General features: G+C 42.9%; 1 protein-coding gene across 6 annotated transcripts in view; it reads left to right on the forward strand.

Annotated features, from left to right (window-relative positions):
* The window catches only part of casz1 (castor zinc finger 1), a 70,969-nt gene extending 49,446 nt beyond the window's left edge, over window positions 1-21,523 (forward strand). For 3 of the 6 annotated variants that reach the window (XM_072366221.1, XM_072366220.1, XM_072366218.1), the window contains 15 exons: window positions 2,064-2,160; window positions 4,658-4,822; window positions 6,378-6,550; window positions 7,004-7,869; window positions 11,183-11,315; window positions 11,600-11,663; window positions 12,632-12,795; window positions 13,109-13,231; window positions 13,321-13,632; window positions 13,733-13,931; window positions 14,710-14,881; window positions 16,408-16,556; window positions 17,071-17,305; window positions 18,099-18,452; window positions 19,215-21,523. In XM_072366221.1, the coding sequence (XP_072222322.1) occupies window positions 2,064-2,160; window positions 4,658-4,822; window positions 6,378-6,550; window positions 7,004-7,869; window positions 11,183-11,315; window positions 11,600-11,663; window positions 12,632-12,795; window positions 13,109-13,231; window positions 13,321-13,632; window positions 13,733-13,931; window positions 14,710-14,881; window positions 16,408-16,556; window positions 17,071-17,305; window positions 18,099-18,452; window positions 19,215-20,482 (4,474 nt within the window). In that variant the 3' untranslated portion in view covers window positions 20,483-21,523. The remainder of the gene's footprint in view (window positions 1-2,063; window positions 2,161-4,657; window positions 4,823-6,377; window positions 6,551-7,003; window positions 7,870-11,182; window positions 11,316-11,599; window positions 11,664-12,631; window positions 12,796-13,108; window positions 13,232-13,320; window positions 13,633-13,732; window positions 13,932-14,709; window positions 14,882-16,407; window positions 16,557-17,070; window positions 17,306-18,098; window positions 18,453-19,214) is intronic. The other 3 variants (XM_072366219.1, XM_072366222.1, XM_072366223.1) reach the window with 3 other exon arrangements.
* The last annotated feature ends 148 nt before the right edge of the window (window positions 21,524-21,671 follow it).

The following is a 21,671-nucleotide window of genomic DNA, read 5'->3' on the forward strand; positions in this document are numbered from 1 at the left end:
ATTCATCTTGAGCCGACACTAGAAAGGTGATTATCACTTGTTTGTTTATTCTGTTTAAAAAGAAAGAAAAACAGCATTTGAAAAGCCAAAGTGGCTGTGGCGTTAATGATTACTTCTCCAAGCCATAACATGAAGGGCACAAATCAAAGCCTTGGCACAGACAGAAACACACATGCACACACAGCCTCCTCTACACACACACACACACACACACAAACCCCTTCCTTGGACTGATTACATTTTGCAAGAAGATTTAATTAAGGAATTTTTAATGAGGCTTCTGCTGGCACTGCCAAGAACTGTTTTGATATTTGCGCTGCATAATGCATAAAATTTGTCTAAACATCTCGGCAGTTGATGCACGGGGAGGTTGCAGATAAGCCCAGATACAGTTTCAATTTCCGTGTTGGGGCTGAAAAAAAAAAGAAAAAGGAAAGAAGAGGAGGGAGGGGAAAAATGGAAAAGGAGGGCTCATAAAAAGGGCAAATGTAGCAGCGAAAATGGAGACAGAGGCGGGGGGAAGGGTCTCTTTTGAGCCTGGGCTAATGAGTGCATAAGAAGACTAAAATCAAGCTTTCTAAATATGTTTTTTATTTGGTCATCACATAAAGAGAAGAAAAGTCATTTTTTCACCACACAAGAGTTTGGTGTTTTAAAGAGGTTCCCCGGTAGTGTTTAGTCACAGTTTTCACTCTTTAAAGGCTTTCATGCACCCACCATTGCCTCAGCACTTTGATCTGTGTATCTCTATTGTAACTGGAGATGCGCTGCAATCTCTGTATCGTGGCAATATTAATATTTAATCTGCTGCTGAATAGCAGAGGCCCATTAGGCCCCCTGACGCGGCAAGTGGGAATTGTCCAGAGGCAAAGTGATACAGCTGGGCTATGAGCAGAGGGGTGGGCCATCGTCTCAGGGGGATCGGTAGAGGGGCTTTGTGTGTGCTGATCATTTGAAAATGTGCATGTGAATACACATGAAAAAATAGTGTAGAAAACATTCATTGTTGGAGCTTTATCATAGTTTGACTTTTTGCCTGATTTCTCTAAAAGAGCCGTCAGACTTTCCCAATGCTTCCTCTACATCCATCACTTTTTGCCAGACTTACAAAGACACACACACAGAGCCAACTTAAAAACAGTGGTGGATATGCCATTCAATTAACTTAATGAACTCTGGAAAATGATCCGTAAATGCAGCTCTGGGATAATCTAACAAGGAAAAACAGAGAGAGAGGTGGAAAAAAATATTACTTAGCCCCCTTTTCACCCTCTCCTCTGCACTATAGCAGATGGAGTCCTTGGCAGCAGCAGTGCAAATGTTTATTTGTGTGTTTTCACTGGTAATTGGAGGATTTTAACAGTCATCATCGTCAGGCTTATAATCACCACCATAAAAGTGGTTGTACTGAAGCAAGTAGCTGCCTTTTTTTAACTTTTGCCAGACTAAAATCGAATTTCTAGACTCCAGTTGAGAAGATAAAAAATGTTTGATACCCAAACCCTTACCTCACAGAGTAAAACTGTAGTTAGCCTGAGAGATCTGCGCATTGATTAGACAAGGACTTAACAGTGATGAGAAATAAAGAAGTCACGGGGCTCTTAATGATTTAGTGGCTGTGTGTGTAAATGTGAAGAGAGGGTATTTTAGCGTAATAAGTATCTCTTACGGCTCCTTTGGAAATAAATGAAGATAATTTGGTTGAAATTGGTGTGACAGATGGGTAAATTGTTCCAAGAGTGTGGAAAGCAGCAGTTAGCTTGAAGGTGTGAGCTGTGTTACATTGAAGGTGAGATGAGCATAATGCCTTTAAGAAATCCTTCACCCGTTTCAATTTGTTGTGTTTTAAGTATTTTAGATGATTTCTTCTCTAGTCATTCTTGATTAGCTCTTGATTTATTTTTTGAAAACCACCTTTTTGAGTTGTTTCATTATTCACCCTGTGATTCCTTCCTCTGTAATAAGCTCTGACGAGTTGCCATGTTGGTGAAGTTTTATTCAATGCTCTGTGTGGTTGTTAAAATGTGCAGCTGTTGAAATTTGTCCTGTAACTTGGTTTTCAGGTTCTCTGGAAGTCAACACTGTGGGCATGTGCATTGTGCCTACCAATACAGAGAGCATTATCACTGCATGGACCCTGATTGTAACTACCAGGTCAGCGTGAGTACTTCCTCACTTTTTCTGAGCATAACCCAAATACACATTTAAATGCTATCAAGTGTGCCAGAAGATTTCAAAGGCATTCCTCACTGGTTAAAACCTGTTAGAGAGTTATTAAAGTGGGGGATTAAAAACTGAAAGTTTAAAGTTTTATTTTAGGACACAATAAAGGGGATGTGGTGCTCCTAGGATAGGAAAATTAAATAATGGGTTATCCTTTTATCAGTGCTCACACCCAGTCAGATGAGAAATGTGTTTTTCTTAGGTGTGTTGAACAGGCTACAAGTATATACAAGTGCTCAGTTTCCAGGCACCCTCAGACACAGCTGGTCTTTGACAGTTTGCCTTTTTTTAAAATCAAAGGTTTATTGTGAAAAGGGCTGAGATGTGATTTTTTTTTCCTATTCATTTTCTTTTTCTTTTTTAAGAGACAGTGCCTGTTTTTTAATCGACTCTTGTTATTAATCTTGCCCTGGTCCCACGAGACGTCGTGTCAGGTACAGGAAGTTGAAAAAAAACACAGAGCAGATCCTAATACAAGCCCTGTGTTTGCCGTAGCATATGGACACAGAGAGTTAGACAAACATGAGAATATTTGTCAAAGATGTTAAAAGAAAAAAAAACGGGGAACTTCTCATCCCTTTCTTAACAATTTCCTGAATTAAGCCACCTTCAGCTGTAATCTTGGGTCTGCTCCCGATCAAGTGAGATTATCTCATGATAAATATTGTTTATGTTGTGAGAAGCATCACAGATCTAAGCTTTAATTTTCTGCTTCATTCCCACTTCAGTGTGATGAGACACATTCTTTGAGGAATACAAAGGAAAATCATTCCATGTCATTATTTAGAGTGTTAGTTCAGGTTATCATGGCAATTTTCACGGTCAGGTCCACATTTCTTTGTTGCTTTTATGTTGCGTGGAAACACTGAAAAGCTTTGGAAGCCAGCTCTCGAGATATCAATACACTGAAAAAAACAGGCAGGCTGTGATGAGCAGTGCTTTTCAGAGCGATAACTCATGAAATGTTACATGACACACACTCCTGGAATATTATCCCACTGCCAGCCTGCAAGTGATTGGCTGAGTCCTAACATTCTCCTTTCATGGACTTGTACACGAGGGAGAGTGTGCATCTTGCCACACTAGTGGGAATCCTAAAATAAATGTAGCAAGTGGCTCCCAACCTTCATCACCACTCAACTGAAAATGAGATCTTTTTCCCAGTCAGCTCTCTCCATAGCCTATTTTGGACGGCTTGATGGATCGAATGTACCATGACCGCAGTTCATCTTGTCTTCCGGTCATCATCCACCATTACATACCAGAAAGCTCTATGTGGAGAATTAAGATCTGAATTTTTCAAAAATGAATTAGTAAAAAAAAAAAAAAAAAAAAGTCAAGAAGTGATGACGCATTTATCAGTCAGATTAAAAAATCTTAATGAAGTGTGTGCTCCTACAGGAGGCAGACATCTCCGAAATATATGGTGGGAAACAGTCCAAGAGTGAGGGAATGAACAGCTGTGTAAGATCTTAGCTTTTTACATGTGCGCAAGTGGAACACATGACACAAAGCAATTACCCTACTTTGTACAGCAATTAGTTGCTTTTTAGAAAAGTTCTATCTGATGTTTTTCCCTCAACTGCAGATAGATATGGATTGAAGACAGAACTGTCTCATTGATTTAAGCTTCTCCTGTTACAGTTTCTGTAACATCAGCTTAAACCCAATTACAGCAGATTTGGTTGCTGCAGGTCTCTGTGGAGCAACTTTTTTCTGTTTCCTCTTCCTGACTCCTGGGTGTGGGAGGGATTTATTTATTTATTTGTAATTTTACCAGGCGGGTCTCTTAGCATATTCATTCATCATTACAAGCGAAACCAGCACCAATAGCAAGCGTTAATGCTTTAATTAAAAATGGAATCATATCTCAGCGAATTAAAAGGGAAAATGTTTTTTGGTTGACTTGTTTGTTTGTTTGTTTCTGTTGTCTTCTGTTTTCCCCTGCGAACGTATGAGAAACCATCAGCATGGAACATGAGTTTTTTTTTTGGGGGGGGGTTTCCAGAGTCAAAAAATATGAGAACTGTGATCTTGCATGTCAATTGATTCATCTTAAGTTTAGTTTAAAAAAAACAAAACATTTTATAGGAAGTGGAAAAAATAAGAAAGACGAGTGGTGTTTGTGGAGCATATTTCATGTTCCATGCGGAGGCTTCTCCTGCGGTTAGAGTCGCAGAGTTTTGGGTGCTGCTTTTGGAAAGGACTCAACTTTAAGATATGCAGAGTAAATCAATAACCACAAAATGCGTCATCTTTAAAGACATTCTGGCCCTCTCCATTGCAGTGTGTACATCCCTAACCAACTGCCAACTGGCTCCTGCATGTTGCAGCTGCTGCTTCCACAGAGATAAAGTGACTTGTTGCTGATTCTGTGACTGGTTTAAATAAACACCAACCTGTTGCCGTACATTTTCCCCCTCCCCTTTTGCAGAGGTTTACCAGTAAGCAGGATGTAATCAGGCACTACAACATGCACAAGAAGAGGGACAACTCCCTGCAGCATGGCTTCATGCGCTTCAGCCCTCTGGACGACTGCAGCGTCTACTACCATGGCTGTCACCTCAATGGAAAAAGCACCCATTACCACTGCATGCAGGTACACAACACAGACCCACGGCTCATCTTCCACCTACACACAAACCTGCAGTAAACCCACAAACATGTACAGTAGCCTCGGAAGTGGGTTACTGCACTCGCATTGGAAACATCATCATGCAATCATGATTCCACATGATTATGTACTGTCCAAACAATCTACTGCTAACCTATGAACCACGGGTGATACTTGGATGACAGTAAATCAGACAATAGTTCACTGAGAAACTAAAGCTTGGTTCTGTCTATTAAACAATTTTAAAAACAACTTAAAAAGTTTTAGTTTTTGTTGAAAATAGGGCAAGGAAGGTAAAAAAAAAAAAAAGCAGCTTCAGAACGACGTGATCAGAAAATAAAAATCCTAAATGATGTTTGGGTGTTTGAAAATCACGCAGTTTACTGTCATTTATGCAATGGAATCAAACTTCTATCTTTAAAGAGTTGTTTGGCAAAACGCGTCCTGAGGAAAATAAATTGAAAACAATAAAAGTGAATCTGTGTGGGGCTGCTGGTGCTGTCCCCACCTCTTCGCTCTCTCGCTCCTTAATTGGCATGGATGAAATTCAGTTAGGTGTTTATATAAACTACACATTTTTCATCTTTTAGTACCAAGCAGCCTGGTGAAGATTATTCCCCCTTCTGGATTTGTTTAATTTTTTTACATCTGCTTATTTTCAATGTGTCATTGTACCGACAGCTTTCTCATCGGCAGGGCAGCAGTACAGCAGGGGATGGCCTAAGTTATATACTTCTTTATACCCCTCTAACAGCGTAATTGTTATTAGGATATTTCAGCCCTTGTTTTAACAGTCCCTGAGAACGTGCAGATGTTGGCATCGGCTCCCTTGATTTAGGGGGAAAAAGAACAGAGTGGCATTTTTTTCATTGTTTGACTCAATATGGAGAAGTTTCCCGGTTTGTGTGGCGGAAAGGTGCCACAGATGATATACAATCGCTGCTTTTAATTCAAACATTACCTGTTTTTTCTCCTCTTTGTTAGCTCTGGGGACTTGTTAGTACCAGAAGGTTTTAAACTAAAGACTAAGACAGTCATCTTAGTCCTGTGTCTTTTCCTCTGCCCCCTCCACTTCTGAAATTTGTTCTCAGAGTTACAGTAAGTTTGTTGCCACCGTCACGCTCCTAATATGAATTTCACTTTCTAAAAGGCTGCTTTGCCAGGAAGGTACTGTAGTTTCAGCCGCGTTCTGTGACTTCTACCTCTTTCAGTTACTTCTTTCCAATTGTCACAATGATGACAAAGATTGTTTCCAATTCACGGGTTTGGTATGAAACGCATAATGCTTGCATGTGCATTACCACAAATTAAATCTTGAATGTGAGAAAACAGCCTTGTTCTATGCATTTCTAGGCCACTAGCATTTTCTTAACCACAATGAGTTCTCCTCTATATAGCTTGTACAGTATATCAGATCTTTTTAAAGCACAGCCTTTCAGAAGACGGCTTTCTTCAAACCATTATTGCAAACTGAAACTCACATGCATGCTCTGAGATCAGACCTTATTTTCCATTACCCTGTTTTATCTCCACTTAACAGGTGGGGTGCAGCAAGGTGTACACCAGCACCTCAGATGTCATGACTCATGAGAACTTCCATAAAAAGAATGCCCAGCTGATCAATGATGGTTTCCAGAGATTTCGTGCCACTGAGGACTGCGGCACAGTCGGGTGTCAATTCTATGGGCAGAAAACGACGCACTTCCACTGCAGGTGAGAAGACCTCAGGCAGTGGAAGTTGCTCCACTGTTCTGTTTTTTTGTGCTTTGGTAAAATCACAGCGCATTAGTGTGTGTGTATGTGTGTGTATGTGTGTGTGGAGGAGGAGGGGGGGGGGAGCAAACAAGTCAGTATCAGAAAAATATAAGCAACTATCTTTAGAAGAATAACAGAAGACCAAAGTGATATCCCAACTGGAATCACAGTTTAGATGAAAACATAAAAAACATATTCAATCCACAAAAAATGTTGATTAATTTAAGTTTCTCTGGCCAAAGTTGTACCTGGTGACATGCCATTGCGTTGCTGTTGTGTCACTGAACTGTGCCTGTTGTCATTCCTCCATTGTGATCCTCTCCATGTCTCCTGTCTGTACTGCGATACTGAGGTGGTTTTGTAACAAAGCAACACACCCAATTGTGTTTTTTCTTTATTTTATGGCCTCAGACGTCCAGGTTGCACTTTTACTTTCAAGAACAAGTGTGACATTGAGAAGCACAAGAGCTACCACATCAAGGATGATGCCTATGCCAAAGATGGCTTCAAGAAGTTCTATAAGTATGAGGAATGCAAGTATGAGGGCTGCGTGTACAGCAAAGCCACCAACCACTTCCACTGTATCCGCTCAGGCTGTGGCTTCACCTTTACCTCCACCAGTCAGATGACCTCCCACAAACGCAAACATGAGCGTCGGCACATTCGCTCCTCCGGAGTCGTGGGCCTCACTTCCACCTTCCTGGCTCCAAAGGATGAGCCAGAGGAATCCAGTAATGATGACCTGATGGACTTTTCAACCATCAGCAGCAAGAACTCCAGCCTGAGCGCTTCACCTACAACTCAGCAGTCCACCACTGTACCGCACTTGATGACCACACCCACCACCGCTGTCTCCTCCTCTATGTCGGGCCACGCCCTCAAGCTTACACCATCGCTGGCCAGCACCGGCCAACGCATGTCGAATCTGCTGACTCAGGCCCTACCAAGCAACATGCCAGTGGGCCTTGCTCATTCCAACAGCACTCTGGCCACCTCCAACCCATTCTTCCACCTTATGCCTAGACTGCCTCTTCAGCCTCCTGCACCAGCCGCTAGCCTGATATCAGCCACGTCTTCTGGGGGCCACTCCATGCCCACTGACTCACTGAGCCAAGGCTGCTCCACTGTGGCAGGAGATGCAGCCATGGCATCTACCCCAGCCTCCTTTGCCACCTCTTCCATTATGGAGAAGATCTCTGCCAGCAAGGGTCTAATATCACCCATGATGGCCAGACTGGCAGCTGCTGCCCTGAAGCCCTCCATCCACCCGGACACAGGTATGTCTAAAATATTTCTATATTACACACCAGAAAATGAGCATTTCTACATAAAAAAAAAATCCCAAATTGAATAGATTTAGGTCAAATGAAGAAAGAAGATATTATCAGAACTACCTTTGCTTGTTTAATTATATTATATTTGGGGACTAAAGCGTCAACATAAAGCAAGCGCTGACAATTTGAGCCAATTGATATCCAGAGCGAGTAAAGTACATGTGTGTGTGCAAGGCTTCAGCCTTTTTTCTGTGTGTGGACAGAGCAGGGAGAGTGCACTCAGAGGTCATCCCTGTAACTATCCCAAAGCGGAGAGAAAGGCAGAAGAATCACTGCTTTCAGGCTTAAAGGGACATACCGGAGGCATGGTCCTCTGCTCTGGCCTTGTTATTGTGTTGATCGTTTGTTAGATACCCACAATCCATTTGGAGATAAATGCGCTGACAGGGGAGAGTAGAGCCTGTAAAAGTCTCTTATGATGTTCAGAGTGGGGGCTCTTGGGGCTTGTGTCGAACATGTTTCCTCATCATTGGTCTCTTATCTCTGTCTGCGCCCGTTCCAAGCAAATGGAGGTGGAATGAAATTAAGTCAGAAATTGCAAGAACAAAAAAAAAAAGAAAGATTTTTTGGTATCCTCTATGCAAACTGATAAAAAAAAAAAAAAAACACAGAAATCACTGAGGCAGAAATAACTCAATCCACCAGAGCGAAGGAACAGGCTTTGATACAAGACAGACACACTTGCATGCATCAGCAAATACACACCTTTTGGATTTCTAGAAACCTTCTGTTTCCACAAAAACATGTCAGAATCCGTTTAGCATAAACATAACTCATATAAATTTTGGAGGTAATTGACACGTCTATGTTTATCATATTGCTCTAAACAAAGCCCCTGGAAATGGAAATAAAGTTATTTAGTTTTGATAAAGCACTGCAGAGCATGGTGTGGCATTCAATTAGAGTAGTTTCTTAGTTTGAGCAGGTGTGATATGGATTTTAAATGGGACTGCTCCGGATGCTGGGACTGGGAAGGATTACAATTCCTGGTGGTGCTCCTGGAGCAGGACAGACCCAGGGAGAGAGCTGGGGCATCTGCTCCAGGGAGCTGAGCTGAGCCCAGGCTGTCAGGCTGAGCTCCACCTCTGGGCTTCCAGCAGGTAGCCTGAATACTGGGAAGCCCCCCCCGCTGAGGGTGGGGCCTCCACAGATGGTGTCTTCACCACTCGTTTCACTAGCTCACTCAAAGTGCAACTAAGTTCTCTATGTGGGGAAATAAATGGTTTAAAATAAACTCCTCATTTTCAATCACATAGGTTTTTTCTTTGTAAAACTTGATGCAGACACAGGATGGAGGGGTAGCTGTGGTTTTGTTTCTCATATTTGCTTCATAAAATGTGTGAACAGGACATTTGGGGCTAAAACTAGGAGGAAGTGGTTTTTGCTTCTCTGACAAAAAGGTGTGAGAAAAGTCATTCTGTTTGTGGCTATTTTTCAGTGTTTATTTTCTGTATCGGTTGTGAAACTTAGTCCCTTTTGCGGTGAATTGCACATTTATCCTGTTTCTGCCTTCAGTATTTGTCAGTAGTGTTGTTTTTCTTTTTTCTTTTCTTTTTTATTAATGTTCCGCTCTAATTTACCCCTAAGTGTTTTTCCCAGAGATTCAAGCATTTGAAGGGTTTACTAATTAGACACACAGTACAAATGATCTTTCACAAGCTCTGTATCTTATCCGGAGTAATTACATGGTGGTACATTATTCCTGGATAATTTCCAGAAAGAAGCTGCTTTGAGTCAAACTCATTTGTTCTCGCTTCTTAGGAAGTGAATAAAAAATATTAAAATTCATGAAGTGCATAAGGGAAAGAGTATTTTTTTTCAATGTGATCCACCTTAAACAGTAAACTTCTGTTCTGATTTAGTGAAGTAACATTGTAGTCAGTCTGGTAATTATTTGTAGATCATACACTGAGTGACTGCTCTTGATGTAATGTGCTCTCATTTTGTCTGAGAGTTGATGTAATTGTCAATGACAAGGCAGGATTTGTCTGGCTAGTTAATTTTGGGTATACTCTTAACAAGTCGGGGGGGCTGGACATGGACTTGGTAAGCATTCAGTGACCTCGAACCAGACACAAAACTGTTTGACTGTTGTTTTCCTTTTTGCTCCACCCCTGCCCCACCCCCCAGCCCCTCCAACCTCAGTCTTTGTCAAACAGAACTGACACTGACACTTCCCCATCTCCTAGCTTTCAGCTGACAGGGCCCAAGACTGGCTTTTCCGCTCCTATTCTGTCTGATATGTCTCTGGGTCATCTTGTAGCAAGGGGGGGGGGGGGGGGGGGGGGGGGGGCTCTGCTTGGTTTCCCCTTATCCTTATGTAGGATGGTCTTGTTTTTTTGTTGTCTTATTCTCTTGCAATGAAAATTAAAAGATCTTTACCAGGCTGAGGGCGGCTAAGGGGACGCACACTTGGTTGCCCATGACCTTGCCTGTCACTATTCTTCAACACCAGGCCTGATTCCTAAACAAGAGATTTCTCACCAAACCAATAAAGGCTTCTGGTGCACTCCAGTTTTAGTGTCTCAGAGGCTATGCCACAGCCATCATACCTCCCACTCACATATATTTTTTAAGATAACCCACCACTTATTGTCAGCCAGAAGCTCTGCTTTCTCTGTATAGCCCCAGGGCAAATTAATATTTCAGCCCCTTGGGATTGGGAGGGGGGCAGAAATCACCTTCCTGTCAGCATTTTTACCTCAGGTTGTCCCCTGGTGTTTATTTATTTCAATTCAGCTCACTTGTGCACACTCCTAGCATTCACTGAATACCTATTTGGAGCAGACTGTGATCGAGAGGTCACGCTATTTGAACCAATCTGATTGGCTGTCAGCTCCAATCTGACCGACATAGCACCCCTGTTCCTTGTGGGCACGCTCAGTGGCAATGGCCGCCGTCCGTTGTCAGGCCAACAAGGAGCCTGGGAAGGTGGGAAGGGAGGGGGTGGCCAATCTGAGACTGCCACTTTCCCTCAGCATTAGCATCTCACTTAATGACCAGTTAAGAGGCAGCCTGGCAAATGAGTTGTGACAACTGCTGCAGAAAAAGGAGTCTTTTTCCCTCATATCTCCCGCCTCTCAATCATCATTTAAAAGGCTTGACGGCCTGACATAATTTCACAATAATTATCACTCGGAGTATTCTTTTCGGGCCAGGACAGAAGTCAGATTGGATCTCGTCATGGGGTAATAATGCTGACCAACAATAACTTTGTTGTCTCCTTTCTTCTCCGCATCTCTTGCATGATCCTCAGGGAATGGGCAGTTGGGTTCAGCCAGCCAGTTCAGTCTGGTTCAAGTGAAGCAGGAGCCAGTGGATGCCAACTCTGGGGCTTCCCAAGACTCTGCACAGGAACACAGCCTGGACCTGAGCAAGAAAGACCACAGGTATACCGGAAATAATGTTATTTGATTGATTGATCTTTTCTCTAAGTATGGCAGCCATGGCTATATCCACAGCTGTTTGTCATAATATTCCTCCATTTTTGTGGAAGAATGGTATTTACATAATCCTTCAACACCAATCTTCCCTCCGCCCTACAGTAGATCCTATTTCTTAAGAAGACAGCATTTTTCTTTTTCATTATATTGCACACCTTGTGTGATAAATAGTAATATTTACTGTTCTCATGCAAATCTTGACTAAACATTGTTAATTTTCCTTGTTCCAGTAATGAATCAAACGGACACCCTGTACCGGGGAATACATCTCTTTTATCCTCGCTTATGAATAAGGTAAGATCCATCCATCAAACGCCTTTCATCCCAAGATAAATTAGCGGGACACGGAGGGGCCTGTTTGTTTTTTAATGTTTCACTGCTAATAAGATGAGTTTGTATCATTTAAATTTTCCAACCATTTTTCATACGGTGTAATTTTCACTGCACCTCTCACAAATTAATATAATGAAGCAGTAGCTGGGTGCCATGCCAGATATATAGAGATGTTTGTTTTTTGATGAGCTGTTCTGAACTCGCCGTCCATTTTTTCTCCCCCTTTATACTTTTTCTTCACTGCCTCACTCTACATTTATTTATAGAGTTTATAAATTATTTGATTAAAAAGTCAGAGGAGGAAAAACAAGAGGCGCTGCCCTCATTTTTTAAGAAGTCTAAATGTTAGCGTATGGAAATTTAAATGTGTGTATGTTTTTCTCAAGATTAAAATGGACATTGTCTTTGTCATAGATCTTGTTTGACTGATGCAAATGGGCTGGGTGGTTTCCATCACATTCATGATGTGATGGCAGATCAGTCTTCACTTTTTTCTACTCTCACCAACTGATCAAAACCTCCTCTCATCCAATATATACTTCCCCTCCACATACACACTTTGTATGTCCTTTAAACGTTTCCCTACAGTGGGACACCTTAACTTCAGGGTTGCAGTCACTGAAAACAGACAGTGGAGTTGTGAAACAACTCAGCTGTTGGAATGTCAGACTTTTTGGGTTTTGGTTTAAGCCATCACATCACATAAAAGGGTTAACAAATGCCCCCAGAGAATGCTTAGCAAATATGCTTGGCTTGAACTCAAGCAAAAGCCTGGATGTTTGTAATTGTAGCTGCTCTTTTTTGCTTTGCCAAATCCTTTACATATGTGTTTGTTTATTGTCACACTGTCACTAACATATGCAAGAGCCGATGATTACAAGTGCGCTCCTAACCCAACGGCTGGTGGTTTATGTGCTGTATTTTGTTAGATGTCACAGGTGAACCCTGCCCTATTCAATGCCATGAATCTGAAGACGGAGTTGGAGGGAGGCCAGGGCAACGACACTTCTGAGGCAGCACAGTATCTGAACAGAGTGCTGAAGAGGCCCCAGCCAGAAAAACCCTCAGAGATTTGGAGGACATACCTTCGCAGGTGAAAGAAATAAAGAAAACGAAATAAAGAAAAAACATTGCTTATTCATTTTGATAATGAAAAAAAGAGTCTGTTAGACAACTCTGTCTCTTTGAGGTCCTTTCCTGTAAATACTATTCCTCACATACTTCACTGTATAACTGGAAACCCCCTGAAACATAAAGAATCTGATCTTGCTGGAATTTGGCATGGGTTACAGTATGTCAGGCCCGAAAGCATTTACTGTCAGATGAGAAGTTGAACCTGTTGTCCTCTTTGTTGATGTTTGGGAGGAAAGTCAACATACAGTTTTTTCCAATCCGTCTATGTAAAGGTTTGACACCGATGACTTCTGTGAGGCTCAGTGTGACTTCCTTCAGAAAGTGCACTTTCACTGCCTGGTGGAGGATTGTGGCGCACTCTTCAGCACTGTGGATGGGGCCATAAAACATGCTAAGTGAGTGTCAGACTGGTTCACTTTCGGAATTTACTCATGTTTTTGTTTTATTCATAATTACAAAAATGAGCTTTGATCTTGTCTTTCAGCTTCCACCTCCGAGCCACCTTAAAAGTGAAGTCGGAGCCTCCATTTGCTGACGGCAAGGAATCCAGTGAGGCAGGCCCTGTCACCCCTGTCTCTATGGCCAACAATCCCTCTATGGATGTGGCACAGCTCACATCTTCTGGCGGCTACAGCTCTCCTCCTCCCTCCCTGCTGGCCTGGAAGCAGCTGACCGGCAGCATCCCTCAGATGCCGGCCTCAATGCCCAACCTGCCAGCTAACTCCCCTCTGGCCACCACCTCTCTGGAGAATGCTAAGCCACAAGTCAAACCTGGTTTTCTGCAGTTCCAGGAAAAGTATGTGAAAAGAATGGGACTTATGATCAAATTAATGTGCTGCTTTTTGATTTTTCCACAAGAGCTGATTAAACCGTATTTTCCATTTTCATTTATCCAGTGATCCGTGTTTGGCTACCGACTGCAAGTACTCAAACAAGTTCCATTTCCACTGCTTGTTCGGGAACTGCAAGTATGTGTGCAAGACCTCTGGGAAGGCAGAGTCCCATTGTTTGGACCACATCAACCCCAACAACAACCTGGTCAATGTCCGTGACCAGTTTTCCTACTACTCTCTTCAGTGTCTCTGTCCCAACCAGGTGAGAGAGGTTTGATAACTCAGCAAGGAACTGTCTGACTGTCACCTCCCAGAGGTTTCTAAGCATGAAGTATGCTATCTATTAGACCAGTATTTGAGGTTATTTGACTCAAGGCTTTCACAACCACTGCTCCCCGTCTTCCATCTCTTCTGGGAAAGACAGTCGACTCTCCCCAGTAATGCCTGTTTATATGTCAATGATGTCATTTTGACTGCCGCATTCTCCTCTCAGAAAAGGCCAATTTAGCTGATATTACCCAATAAATCATTGTCACTTGCACAGTAAACAAGGCTGTCTGGAATAGGGCAAAAATCAGGGGAATGCTTTCCAAATGAAACCTAAATGGCAGCCCCTGCCTGCTCTCATGGGCCCGTATTTGGAAAACGGTTTAAATGAATTCATTAATGTGTCGAAAATCACCCCTCTCACAAAAAGTCTCCCCTCCCTTCTACTCCCCTTCTTTCTCCCTTTAGTCTCCGTCTCCTGAACTGAGCAGATCTTATTTGGCCCAGTCCCCTGGGATCTGGGCCTCACAAACAGATGGCGGTGTACAGACATGTTAGAGAGGAGAGGTGTTTGTGAGAAGCCTGGAAAATTAACGTAGTTAGAGATGTGGGATATTCAGAATATTACTATTATGTATTTATTGAATTTCTGTAGTGTAAATATAAACTTTTCAAACAAGACATATCAAATGAATTTAATTAGTTTCTTTAGCTTTTTAAACATTCACCATGTTCAACATATGAAATTGTGAAATTATTTGTCTCCACTGCAGCAATGCGAGTTTAGAATGAGGGGCCACTATCACTGTCTGCGGCCTGGCTGCTTCTTTGTCACCAACATCACCACCAAGCTGCCATGGCACGTCAAGAAGCACGAGAAAGCAGAGCGCCGCGCTGCCAACGGCTTCAAATATTTTACCAAGAGGGAGGAGTGTGGAAGGCTGGGTAAGAATAAAGTTCCCTCTGTATACATGTAGGCCTGGTTGCCTCCTGTTTCCCCAAAATGACATGACATTTTGCCAAGGGAGATATGTGGATTAAAGGTGTTACACTAAAAGATATGTAGATTGATTTATACTGGCTTTTGCAAGAGGATATTCTATGTTTACAAAGGGAGAGAGACCAGTGTTGGCAAACACAATGTTGTGCTTTGTGAGTGGTTTAAGAGGCATGAAACAAGACTGCCTCGTATTTTTTGCCGCTGCATTTTGCATATTCACAATGGCACCTCAAGTCCCAAAGGAAGTCTTGCCTGTACTACTATATGAGCAAAGAGGGCAATCACATCCAGGTTGTTTTCCTCTTTCTTTTGCCCCTGTCAGAAATGAGCAATTAGGTTTGTGTTTGTTAATTATCTGGCTTGTCTGGTTTAGCCTGTTTGTGTTGTGAAGCTGCACCTCACAGCCACTGCTGCCATCACACAGAAATGAATTAAAAGTGATCTGTTTTTTCAGGCGGTTACACAAGCTTTTCAGAACACAGAAACAAAGCAAACAAAACCAGGCCCTAAACAGCTGTTTTTTGTCCCCAGCCTGATCTGCCAACTGTATTGTTCAGGCTGGGGGAGAAACAGAAAGGATTACCATCGCCAGCACTCCAGTCATAAAGAATTGATGGGTTGCCAGTATCCATGGCAGCAACATTAAACTGAACACCACTGATGATGTTACCTGGTTTCTGTCTCACAAAGGGGCCTCTGTGTCACAGGGGTTACTGTTATTTGCTCAACTTTGCGTGTCTAAAACACTGTGTGTGCAAAAGCTATTTGATGACACAGACATGTTTTTCTCTTAAACTGGGCACCATGGTTACTTGCATGCTAACACCTGCCCAGCATGTTACTCTTTCAATTATTTCTGCCTGCTTTTATATAATGGTATTTGATTAACAGGCACAAAACGAAACAATCATTTAATTTGAAATCATAAAGCAATTAGAGCTAGACTGGTTAAAACAAGAGAAAAGAACATAAGACTGTGAAGCAGACAGTAGAACAATGCAGAACAAAAGGAGGAATGACAATGGAGATACTTTGAGAAATGAATTTAATATGGTAATAATCGTATATTTACTTTGGTTTGCAGGGATGTGTGCATTATTGGCCCACAGAAAATGAGAATTTATTTATGTAAATTCCTAATTGAATAAAGCATGTCAGTGTAATAAAAGAGCTCCACAGGTTTAGTGCACAGAAGCCTTGACTTGCACAGTGTGACACCAGTGATCTAATATTCCTCCTACATGTACACTGAGAAACACTTTGAAACCCAACCCCTCTTTTGTCAGAGCTATATCATGAAATTAAGAAAAACTAAAAATATTTCACGTTGTGTTTGATCTAATCACAACACCCTCACACTGATAATATTGCCTTTAGCGCTTGAGCTGCTTTTGGATGCCTTGCAATGAGCCAAAGACAAATTAATCTGCAAATTGAGAGTGTACAGCTGTCACTGTTTTCTCTTTGGCAGGTTGTAAGTATAACCAAGTCAACAGCCACTTCCACTGCATCCGAGAGGGTTGCCAGTTCTCCTTCCTGCTCAAGCATCAGATGACTTCGCACGCACGCAAACACATGAGGCGAATGCTGGGGAAGAACTTCGACAGAGTTCCGTCCCAGGTACAAACACACAAACAAAACTCAAGTACCTCACACACCCTTTCACTTAGAGATGGGAATGTGCAATATTTCTTTAAAGCTTAAGACTAATAATGTGTGTCTGCGTGACTTTTAACGTTTTGTTTCCTGTTCAACGACTCAGATTCAGGGAAAGACTGTGTTCATTTAGTGTTTCTCTGTAAAAAAGAGAGTACCACTCACATCCTGTCACACCAGTCAACAACAAATTGGTCATGACATTCTTTGGTATATGTTTGTCACGCTGGATTGAGCACAATTTCCTCACTTAAGCTCTGGAGCACGTTATGTACTGTATATAAACATGTTGATATTCTAGTTTTGTTTGTTTCTTTTACTTCTTTTGTAGCTGTCATGTGACAGACCTAAAATACTTTTGACATCTTGAGAAATTCTTGTTTTTAAGCCAAGAGCCAACGCCTGCATGAATGACTCATTATATCCCAAGTCATTTGTTTCAGATGTTCCTTTACAGTAAAGATGATTTGTTTTCCAGGTGATGCCACTCGGCCAGAGGCCAGACGAGATGCAGCATGCAACCAGTTTAGTGTCTGGGCCCATGGGGGCCCAGCATGGTATCACTTCTAGCTTCTCCTCTGCTGTCATTGATGAGACTGATGACTATATGGACTACATGGGAGGAGGAAGCCCCTTAGGCCTCTCATCTGAGTCTTCCAACCAGGACCGAAGCTGCACCAGCACACCTGTAGGCAACGATAGCTCCCCAGCAGGTGAGAATAAGTAAAATAGCCCTGAAAGCCCAGGTCAGCATGTTGACCTTAAAGTGTATTCAGTCTCAAGATGAATACTGGTTGTCTACTCTGTCTTACTCAGTTCACACTCACAAACTACACTAAGAAAGCCAGTCATTTCACATATTCCTCAATCATGCATTTCAAGATTCAGTAGTTTGAATTAAAAATCAATAGACACATTAGTCATAATATACGAGGTTGATGACAATGCTGTTTTCTTATGTTCTGAGTGAGACATTTTGCAGTTTGCTTGGTCATCGCAATGAAACCTCCATTCTGTACATCAGTGGTCTGAGTTATTGCTCTGAATGGAGCTTATCACATTTTCCTTTGGCCAGAGATCCTCGTCCCTGTGGCTATATGTCTACTTTAGCACTTTTAGTCGGTTGGATTGTGGGAGAAATGACAGGAAATTAAAAACTGCCTCTTTTTCTCAAACCTACTGAACAGATTCTTCTCTGTTTTTACAAAAGCTAAGCCTGGCTATGATTTTCACATTTCTTCACTTGTTGCCAATATTATCAACTACTCTCATCATTGTCGTTTTGGCTGGTGTTTGGGTTACTTGTCTTGAATGGGCCTCATTTTGTATCATTCTCTTATCTTTTATCTTTCCCTTTTTACCTCCCATCCTTGTGGGTGTGTGTGTGTGTGTGTGTGTGTGCGCGCGTGGGTGTGTGCGCATGTGTGATTTTGCCCCTGTTTTTGTGTACGTGTTTTTTCCCTTCTCGCCTGTCCTTCACCCCTTCTGGTCAACCTGTCTCTCCAGGACAAGGCTGCCCCGCCACCACTTCTGCTCCTACCACCCCTGCTGACACTAGCGCTACCCAAAATGCACCTACTTCCTCCCCTCCTCCACCACCACCACCACCACCTCTTCCCTCCGCTCCTCAGCCTGGCTTCCAGTCCCAGGCCCCATCCCTTTCTCCTGCTCTTCTCCGACCTGCTCTCCCCTCACTCCCATACCTCCTCTCTCCATCCTGTCTGTCATACTCTCTGCTCAGCGCCTCTCTGGGAGCCACTCGGAGTGTTGTCATGCCAACCAACACACCAGCTTTCAGCCCCATCATTGCCACTCCGTCTCCGGTTAAAAATGACGTCCCTATAGTGCAGGATGCTGCAGGTACTTATCCCCGGCGCAAACCAACACTGCAGCTGTCACTCTAAGTTACTGAGTTCTGTGCAGCATTTAACTGTGTGATCCAGCCTTTCTCTTCATTATTGTAATGGAGAGATGAAAAAAATAAGAGGCATGCAAAAAGAGAACATTTATGTGGAAACGATGGAACATTACAGTTAGAACAAAAATATGTTGAATTGCTTCAAGTACACCTTCGTGTGTGCTTTCATCTTTGGCATTACTATTATAAAGAGATAGCGCAGTAAATCCAGCACCTGTTCTATGAAGCCTGGGCCTTGTTTAGTTTCCATTAACAAGGCTGCATCAGCAGCTTCTTATTTTAATCACGCCTCAAGTTTTATCGAGACCCACTGCTTGCTGTCTCGCAGAACAGGGATCACATCATTAGCAGTGACCCCAGGGTGTTGCAAAAGGTGGGTGCCCCTCATAAAACAACAAGGAGAGAAGAGGGTTGCTTAAGACTCACAGCTCCGTCTCTGTTTGGAGGCTGGAGACACCCTGTAAAAGTGTCATGTTCCACAGTCAATTTATCATTTTCCCCCTCCTTTAATCATTCTGGGAATTAGAAATTAGAAAAAAATAAATAAATTGTGGCTCTCTGTGCTTACTCAGCTGTGAACCACTTCAGGCTGAGTCAAGTTTAACACAAGAGTTTTAACCCGGACACTAATTTCCTTGTAGTTTGTGGGTTTTACTTTGTATACCGATTGATTAATCTTTAATCTCCTTCCGTCTTTTCTCCAGGCAACACCATCTCCATTCCCACAGCCACTGGTGCAAAGAAGCGCTTCTGGATCATCGAGGACATGTCACCATATGGCAAGCGCCGCAAGACAGCCTCATCACGTAAGATGCTGGACGAAGGGATGATGCTGGAGGGCTTCCGACGCTATGACCTGTACGAGAACTGCAAGGACTCGAGCTGCCAGTTTTCTCTGAAGGTGACCCACTACCACTGCACTCGTGAGAACTGTGGCTACAAGTTCTGTGGTCGCACCCACATGTACAAACATGCGCAGCACCATGACCGTGTGGACAACCTGGTCCTGGATGACTTCAAACGCTTCAAATCCTCGCTCAGCTGCAACTTCCCTGACTGCCAGTTTTCTGGCAACAGCACCCACTTCCACTGTCTGCGCTGTGGCTTCCGCTGCACTGACAGCACCAAGGTGACGGCCCACCGCAAGCACCATGGCAAGCAAGATGTGATCAGTGCTGCTGGATTCTGCCAGTACAGCTCCAGTGTGGACTGTGAAGTTCCTGACTGCAAATATAAGCTCAAGTGCTCACACTTCCACTGCACCTTCCCTGAGTGTAAACACACGGTGGTGGGTATGTCCCAGATGGACTCCCATAAGAGAAAGCATGAGAAGCAAGAGCGAGGTGAGATCCCATCTGTGTCACCAAAGCAGGAAGGGGCGCACCGCCTGACAGGAAATGTGGTGGCGGTCCCTCCTTCCTCCATGGTTCTTTCTACTTCCTCACCTGGTAGCCTCCACGGGTTGCCCCACCATATTAACAGCAGTGCTCCCTCCATGCTCTACCAGACGGGTGGCATCAGTTCTGACTATAACCACTCATACCAGCTGTCCTCCATCAGCCTGGACAGCTCCCTCAACCTGGGCACCGACACCAGCAGCTCACTGTTCTTCTTGAAGAACGCAGCCGGTCTGGGTCTCAGCGACTCGCTGGACCTCAGCAAGAAGATCCCCCACAATGCAGCACGATTGGGCCTCAATTCTGCTCCCCTGCTCGGTCTGCAAACAGTTCAGGATGACACCACAGGAACATCCGGAGAGGCTGAAGATGACATGTCGCCAGAGGAGGAGGCACATGCTGAGGAAGAGGATGAAGAAGAGGACGAGGAAGAGGCAGAAGATGATCTCAACACTGACTCAAATGATGATTCAATGGCAGAGCCCGATGGTGAAAAGGACAACTGCGAGAGTTTTGAAGCTTCCGTTAACCACACTGATACTTCCCTGTTGGAAAAGCAAGATGCTGACCCATAAAAAAGACAAACCAACAGTGACTGTGGGAACTGCAGAAAAATCCTGTGTACTATGAATTAACTCAAATGAAAGTGGCCTCATTCATCATGCTTAGAGACTTGAGATGACAACAACAAAACAACAGCAGCGTTGAGAAAATGACGGCCCAAAATGATTTATCATGATGTTTACAAGATGACCAACATTATTAATTCAATTATGCATTAAAAAATATGAACGGAGACACACAGAGTTAGGCCCTGTTTTACACGTGGGGCAGCAATGTAAAGCATTTTACTACACATCAGTCTTTTTGTGTGCGTGCATGTTTGACTTTAATTTATTTTCATTTTTTTCACTGTTTTGTGTGTGGAAAAAAAAACACATTAGAAAAACAAAAACAAATCTCTCTATATAACTATATATGTAAGTGTGTGAGTGTGTGTGTGTGTGTATGAACGATGATATAGAAAAGGAAATTGCTGGCACAGGCGACGTGAACTGCAGGGCCATGGATACATAGAAAAAAGGGACATGAATCACTAAGGGAAACAGGATGTGTTTCAAACATTTAATCTTTTTTCTGTATTATTGATAATATTAATATTAATATTGATTAATATTATTAGATGGCGAGATAAAGGGGTTACATTTTGTTCCCATCTCTTTGGTATGCTTTTCTTTGTTCTCAGTAAAACAGGGAATTGACCAGTAACTGTTTGGTCAGTTTCAGCTGTGGCCAGGCATCCAGCAGGCCGGCAGCCTCAACAGTTCTCTCCGACATTCGCTTATAACGTTCAGCTGGCACCAACTCCAAGAGTAGCCCATGTACTTTTACCCACCCGTGGAGGAATCAAGTTTGTGCGTGGATAGTGCACTTTTATATTAGCTGACCATGATGATAACGGTGATGATAGATACGTTTTGAGTATATTTAAAAATATTTTTGTTACCATTTTTGCATCTTTGCATTAAAACGTTTTGTTGTGCTGTCAGTCAGAAGCATATCGATCTGTAAGCAGGTGAGGTCATGTTTTATGACTGGCGAGTCGGTTCGGATTAAGTGGGGGGTTTGGGGGGTGGGGTGGGGGGGTTTGATCAGACTGACCAGAGGAAACGATGAGTCTCCCAGATGCAGCAGGCTGGACGACAGAGGAAGCGTCAGGGAGTGTGTTTTATGTTGAAAATGTACAGACCGAAAATGTCTCAA

This window comes from Leuresthes tenuis, unplaced genomic scaffold, assembly GCF_036924035.1.
Source record: "Leuresthes tenuis unplaced genomic scaffold, fLeuTen1.0.hap1 SCAF_16, whole genome shotgun sequence".
Taxonomy (NCBI): Eukaryota; Metazoa; Chordata; class Actinopteri; order Atheriniformes; family Atherinopsidae; genus Leuresthes; species Leuresthes tenuis.